The sequence below is a fragment of the Otolemur garnettii genome, unplaced genomic scaffold, assembly GCF_000181295.1.
Source record: "Otolemur garnettii isolate 467f Iridium unplaced genomic scaffold, OtoGar3 scaffold00003, whole genome shotgun sequence".
Classification (NCBI taxonomy): domain Eukaryota; kingdom Metazoa; phylum Chordata; class Mammalia; order Primates; family Galagidae; genus Otolemur; species Otolemur garnettii.
Window position 1 is genome coordinate 16183989 of NW_003852398.1, and position 7554 is coordinate 16191542.

General features: G+C 36.0%; 1 protein-coding gene across 1 annotated transcript in view; it reads left to right on the top strand.

Moving 5' to 3' along the window:
- SLU7 (SLU7 homolog, splicing factor) overlaps positions 1–6980 on the top strand; it is a 17901-nt gene extending 10921 nt beyond the window's left edge. Inside the window, exons 7-16 of the mRNA XM_012808809.2 lie at positions 804–851; positions 1014–1145; positions 1397–1494; positions 1655–1722; positions 1856–1995; positions 3174–3335; positions 5133–5237; positions 5375–5446; positions 5561–5677; positions 6639–6980. Of these exons, the coding sequence (XP_012664263.1) occupies positions 804–851; positions 1014–1145; positions 1397–1494; positions 1655–1722; positions 1856–1995; positions 3174–3335; positions 5133–5237; positions 5375–5446; positions 5561–5677; positions 6639–6818 (1122 nt within the window). The 3' untranslated portion in view covers positions 6819–6980. The remainder of the gene's footprint in view (positions 1–803; positions 852–1013; positions 1146–1396; positions 1495–1654; positions 1723–1855; positions 1996–3173; positions 3336–5132; positions 5238–5374; positions 5447–5560; positions 5678–6638) is intronic.
- The last annotated feature ends 574 nt before the right edge of the window (positions 6981–7554 follow it).

The window sequence follows — 7554 nt, forward strand, 5'->3', positions numbered from 1 at the left end:
ATCTTTATATAATTGACATATTATTTCCTTAGGATAAATTCCTAGAAATATAATTGTTGATGTAGTAAATATGTATATTTAAATTTTTGATGACATATTATTTATCATTCAGAAAAACTATAGATTTATGCTTCTAACAATATACTATATATACATACACCTATTTCCACACCCCCTCATTAATGTTATAAAGTATTCATTTTTATCTTCAAAGCTTTATGAAATAACGACATGGTGAAATACTGACCATTTTACTATAGGCATTTTGTAGTGTTAGAAAGTATCCTGACAATTTCTACTAAAGAAAAGTTTATCTTTGTGGCAAGGAATTTGTATTCTCCTTAAATCACAGTATTGTTTCCCCTAAGAAGATTTCTTCATTGCCCAACTTCACAAAGTCTCTTTTGGCTCTGAAGATAGTTACTACAAGATCCTAGTAACATTTTCTTTCCTGGACTTAAATTTAAAAACTAGTAAGATGAAATGAACATGGTATGTCTGAAGACTAACACATTTTCAGATTAATATGTATCGTTTTAATTTTCATGTTATTTTATGATTGTAATTTTACATCAATGAAATCAGTTTTCTAGAAACTTTCTGGCTTTGGAGACAAATCTAATAAACTGTGTACATTGGTATACTTGTATTCAGAATTTCTGTGCTCATTACAAGTGAGAAATGTGAGAATTTTTTTTCAGTTATAATTAGGCTATATTAACTATATCTTTAAAGGATTATATAATCAGTGAATTAGGTAGAATAAAATTACAAGTTCTTTTTTTTGTTGTTTCATGTTGCAGAATTCTCCAAAACACCAATGGGGAGAAGAGGAACCAAATTCACAGACGGTAATAAATATTTGCCATCTCTGAGTATATATTAAAATTTTTAATTTCTGATGGCCAATAATAATAAAAACAATATTTTTTAACGAACACTAGTCACAGGGAAAAAAAAGAACTAGATGATGCTCTCTTTTTCTTATTATTTTTTCCCTTTCCTTCTTTCAGGAAAAAGATCATAATAGTGAAGATGAGGATGAAGATAAGTATGCAGATGATATTGACATGCCTGGGCAGAATTTTGACTCTAAGAGACGAATTACTGTCCGGAATCTCAGGATTAGAGAAGATATTGCAAAAGTAAGTCTTGCCAACCTAAGATACACATTCAAAAATTACTGTCTTGCCAGCCTAAATTGAAAGATGAAGTATCATTTTGGTTTTTCTCTTCACCTATACCCCTGTCATACAGACATATTTGACTGGTTGTATTCAAGTACTCCTTACTAGTCTGCTGAGTTTTGGGGGGGTTTTGGGGGGGGGGGTTTGTTTGCTTTGTTTTTTGCTGTGGGTAAACATTAATTCATTCTTTAAACATTTTTTTCTTTTAGTATTTAAGGAATTTAGATCCAAATTCTGCCTACTATGATCCAAAAACTAGAGCAATGAGAGAGAATCCTTATGCCAATGCTGGAAAGAATCCAGATGAGTAAGTATCAAGTTAAATTTACAGATTTCAAGATGAGGGAAAGTTAATATTTTTCTAACCCAACTGTAGATGGTGTTCATTGTAATTCAAAGTAAGTTTTATAAATTAATTTTCCTTAAATCAATCTCTGAAATAATTTTTTTTTAATTTTTATTTACAGAGTGAGTTATGCAGGAGATAACTTCGTTAGATACACAGGAGACACCATTTCAATGGCTCAGACACAGTGTAAGTATTTGCTCTATGTCAAGGCATTTTCTATCAGCTCATAAGAAGTTGGGGATTGTTTCCTAAGGCTTGTTTTCAGGAAGCATGAGATCATGTAGCTGCCAACTCATTAAGATGTTTTGGATTATTCTAGTGTTTGCTTGGGAAGCCTATGACAAGGGTTCTGAAGTGCATCTGCAGGCAGATCCTACAAAACTAGAGCTGTTGTATAAGTCCTTCAAAGTCAAAAAAGAAGACTTCAAAGAACAGCAAAAAGAAAGCATCCTGGAAAAGGTAATTTTGACCAAAATTTTAAAAAACTTTACTTAGGGCGTGGCTATGGGTGTAGCACAGTGGTTACAGCATCGGCCACATACACTGAGGCTAGGCCAGCTAAACAACAATTACAACTGCAACAAAAAAATAGCCGGGGGGTGTGGCAGGCGCCTGTAGTCCCAGCTACTTGGGAGGCTGTGGCAAGAGAATCGCTAAAGCCCAGGAGTTTGAGGTTGCTGTGAGCTGTGACGCCACAGCCCTCTACTGAGGGTGACATAATGAGACTCTGTCTCCAAAAAAAAAAAAAAAACAGAAAAGAACTATGTAGGGAGAAGTTACTAATGAGCATTAGTTTTACATTTGGAATACAATACAAAGATACCCCCCTCTTAACTGTAGTTTCCTTTCTTTGTTTTAGTTGGTATACACTTTTTGTATCATTGAGCTTTTGCATCAAAACGTACCACCTCATGAAAGATATTTTGTGCATTAAAAATTTAAATAAAACTATCTCACCTCAAATTTTAGTAGTTTAAACCTTTATTGTTTTTCACAATTTTGTATGTCAGCTGGTCTGGGCTGAGGCTGGATATATAAGATGGCTTCACTGTGGTATTTAGCAATTAGTAGGCTAATTGTCCTAAGGGGACCTCATTTGGGACAGCTCATCTCTACTCCACATGATCTCTTATCCTCTGGTAGGCTAGCCCAGTGTTTTTATTTGGCATTCTTATGGCTCCAGAGAGTAGTCAGAAAAGTATACCACAGTGCATAAGTGCCTTTGTTTGCATCACATTTGCCGTCTTCCCATTGGCCACAGCAAATAATATGGCCAACCCCACATTCGAGGGATAGAGTACTAGACTTCATCTGTTGAGAGGATCAGCAGTGTGACATAAGGGTGTGCATTCAAGGATAAGGGGAATTTTGAGCCATCTTTTTATTTTTTTGTTTGTTTTACTTTTCTATGGACATCTTGTAACCTGCCACACTCTGAACAGATGAATAGCAACTGAAAGACATCTTTTATTTGCCTATGAAAATTTGGTGGCTTTACTGCCCACTGTGCTTTCTCTTAACAAAGCTCAGTAAAGAATATTCTCTTTTCTTTCTGATTACAAATGAATCCTAGTACATAGATTTAAATACAGATCCTTGTTGTGAAATATATTGAATAATGTCTGATGTCCTTTTAGTATGGTGGCCAAGAACATTTGGATGCCCCTCCACCTGAGTTGCTTTTAGCCCAAACTGAAGACTACGTAGAGTACTCAAGACATGGGACAGTCATCAAAGGACAGGAACGGGCTGTTGCCTGCTCCAAGTATGAGGAGGATGTGAAGATCAACAATCATACAGTATGTGTTAAACCGGAACATTTTGTATCCTTGTTAGTTTTACTCGGTATTGTATTTTTCTCTTACAACTTCATTAACCATTGCTGTGCTGTTGTTTTCTTATAAACATTTTTGTTTTGTTTCATGGAATTTTGCCAAAAATAGGAAAAATTTGAAAAGATAGTATCATACCTATCTGTATATCCACCACCATCTAGGTTCAAAAATTGTTAACATGAGACCATATATGATTTGTTTGTGTGTGTGTGTGTGTGTGTGTGTGTGCGCGCGCGCGCGCGCACATATATGTATATACACATAGTATTTCTTTTTACTAAAATACTTGGAGATTACAGATTCCATATTTCATCCATAAACATGATATCACATATCTCCTAAAAATAAGGAATTCTCCTTTATAACCACATTACCATTATCTCATTTCAGAAAATTGACATTAATTGCTTTTTTCTTTAACAACTTAAGTAATGTCTTTTTTTTTTTTCACTTTTACTATCTTTATGCAGACAACTCCCAAATTGATATCTTCAGTCCAAACTTCTCTCTAAACACCAGACTTGTGTTTCCAAATGGCTACTTAGCATATCTTCCTAGGTATTTGTAGGCATCTTAAGCTGAACATTTCTAAAACCAGTCTCCTGACTTCACCCCAGAAACACGGCACATTATTGCTCCTGCATGTCTCCCCTCTTGGGGTTCCAGGCAAAGTCCTGGTAAGCACACTTGACTCTTCTCATGCCTATGTCCAGTCGACCAGCAGATCTTACTGCTTTGCCTCTGCATATACCAGGAATTAGAACATCTTCCACAGTCACTATGGTCCATGCTACCTTTAACTTTTGCTTATTTTTCCTGTGTTCACTGATGTGCCCCTGCAGTTTGTTAACAACTTAAGTAATCTCTAAGAATAATTCCGTAATATCTAATGTCTAGTCCTTAATCACATTTTCCAAAATATACACAAAAATGTCTTCAATAACCTTTTTGTTTTAGTCAGAATCCATTTGAAGTTTATTTTCATCGATATTTGGTTATTCTATCTTTCTTCTTGAGTATATCTCCTATTTTTATGATAGTAACCATTTAACACATTAGACCATTATGTTTTAAACTGTCTCATATTCTGTTTTTCCTAGTAGTTTCATATAACTTAGTCTTTCCTAGTGCTATCATATATCTTCTTTCCCCTACATGTCCTATAAACAGGAATTCAGGTCAAAAGGCTTGATTGGACATGAGTTAAATATTTTGACAAGAGATGCAATACCTTTTATCTTACATCACATCATAAAGCATATATTGTCATTTGCTGTTCTCCTAAAGTAAACAAATTATAATTGTCTCTCTTAAGTTGAGGGTGAAAAATCCAACTACCTATACACATCCAGGTCAGGCCAGTGATGCTATATAAGAAAAGTGAACCAGCCCAATAGTACAAACTGGAGCACACAAACCCTGTCTAATAAGGGCATCAACTATTCTGCAACAGCCAATTACTGCCAGGTGGGAATATGGACTCAGAATTCCCTACTCCTTAAGTTTTCAAGAGAAGTCAGATATTCTAAATTTTTCATAGGCTTTTAGGAATGGAATTTAAGATCTTTTAATTACAGTCAGTGCCTGCTGCTTATATACTTGAGGTTGGGGCACCCTATTCCTGTTAGCCAGCCCTTGAATCCCCATAATTTTTCTCCCAAATTATCTTTAATAGGGCTGTATTCTTTTAGGCTCCTACTAATAGTATGTGGAAGTTCCTAATTTTAGGTTGTTTTTAAAGTAATTTCTCTCATTCTGCAGCATATTTGGGGATCCTACTGGAAAGAAGGCCGATGGGGATACAAGTGCTGTCACTCTTTTTTCAAGTATTCCTATTGTACTGGAGAAGCTGGGAAGGAGATTGTTGTAAGTAATGATCCCTTGGTTCTTTAGCTCCTAAGACAAACTTTGTGTAAAACCTATCTTTACATGTTTCAAATTTTAGCCTTTCCTTAGATGATTAGTAACAACAACACTCAAATTACAAATATTTTTCTCCACAGAATTCAGAGGAAAGTATTATGAATGATACAACTGGGGAAGAATCTATAAAAAAGCCTCAAACCCTTATGGAAGTAAGTCTATAATCATTATTTCTGAATTTTTAAAACCTGGAAGGAAGACTTTAAAACTTGCACTATAGCTTTGTTTTCACGTTAATAATACTGTATTTCAATCCTCCCTCTCAGCTGCATCAGGAAAAACTAAAAGAGGAGAAAAAGAAGAAGAAAAAGAAAAAGAAGAAGCACCGAAAGAGCAGTTCAGATAGTGATGATGAAGAAAAGAAACATGAAAAATTGAAAAAGGTACTTTATAAAGTCTAAATAGTAAAAATGACAAATAGCAGTATTCTTTCATAAAGACCTTAGAAATTGATCTAGTTCTGTCTAGATGAAAAATGCTGAAAGGGCCAGGCACAGTGGCTCATGCCTGTAATCCTAGCACTCTGGGAGACTGAGATGGGAAGATCCTTTGAGCTTAGGAATTCAAGACTTGCCTGAGTAAGAGTAAGACCTCGTTTCTACTGGAAAAATATAACAGAGCACTGTGGCAGGCACCTGAAGTCTGAGTTACTCAGGAGGCTGAGGCAGGAGGATTGCTTGAGCCCAGGAGTTTGAGGTTCATTAGCTAGGCTGACGCCACAGCACTGTAGCCTGGACAACAGAGTGAGTGAGACTCAGCTCCAAAAAAAAAGGAAAAGAAAAATGATGAAAGGAGCTCAGAATTTGGGTGATTTGCCCAGGTCGTATTTCATATTGTTAAATAATAAGAGATTTTATAAGTCTAGGTATTGCCTTCCTTTTGGAATATTAATAAATATCACTAGTGGGCAGAAGAAATATATTCTATAAAGCTGTTGTTTTAGAGTAATTGACATGTTGCCCAGAAAGAATTTCCTTTTGGATCCATAATTTATAAGTTTCAGCAAGTCCATGGGGAAAAGTCCGAATTGCAGTCTCTAATAGAAGCATCAGTTGTGGGCTTGTGTCAGTAAAATGAACCTCATTTAGTTTTCATTATTAAATAAAGTTTCTTTAACGTTGACTAAAAATGTCATAGAATGTTTTGTGCTCTGAAAATATATAAGCCAAATAGTAATTAGATATAGCTTGACAGTAGAAGGGCTGACTCCTGAGCTCTCTTAGGCAGTCTGCATTTTTGATACAGTAATTCATATTCAGTGTGGTCTTGTGACACTCTGCCATTTTTGAAGAAAAGAGAATCTGATGTAGAGCTGTGGTACTCACTTATTTCTACTCACTGTAGGCACTGAATGCAGAGGAAGCCCGACTTCTTCACGTCAAGGAGATCATGCAGATTGATGAGAGGAAGCGGCCTTACAATAGCATGTGTGAAACTCGGGAACCCACAGAAGAGGAAATGGAGGCCTATAGAATGAAACGTCAGAGGCCAGATGACCCTATGGCCTCATTCCTTGGACAGTAGTAACCAGTCATAGAAAATCATCCAAAATAAATGGAACTAATAGGTTCTTTCCAGCTTCTTGCTGATGATTGTAGATAGAAAAGTTCTTGGCTCAGCGCCTGTGGCTCAAGCAGCTAAGGCGCCAGCCACATACACCTGAGCTGGCAATTTTGAATCCAGCCGGGGCCCGCCAAACAATAATCACAGCTGCAACCAAAAAACAGCCGGATGTTGTGGCGGGCGCCTGTAATCCCAGCTACTTGGGAAATGGAGGCAGGAGACTCGCTTGAGCCCAGGAGTTGGAGGTTGCTGTGAGCCGTGATGCCACAGCACTCTACCCAGAGGGACAGCTTGAGGCTCTGTCTCAAAAAAAAAAAAAAAAAAAAAAAAAAAAAAGTTCTTGTATACTCTTTTGTGCTGCCTAACTTTAATAAATCTTCCAGAAATCTCCAAGTAAATTTATTTCTTCCCACGCTGAAGAAACAAGAAAACAAAGAGGAGGTACTTTATGTATGGATTAAGATTTTGCTTCCAATTTTATATTTAGTGACATGGAAAGAGGCTTTGGCTATCTAACTATCAAGAGTATCTGAGTTTGAGGTTATTAAGCCTACAGCTGTATTTCTTAAATTTTTGTCCCCCAATTTTTATCTGGTATTAGCAGACATTTTGAAGATAGATTACTATTTCTCAAAACCAGGACTTCATTTTTTTTTAATTGCTTGTAACATTATAATAGCATTTATTTTATGATCAT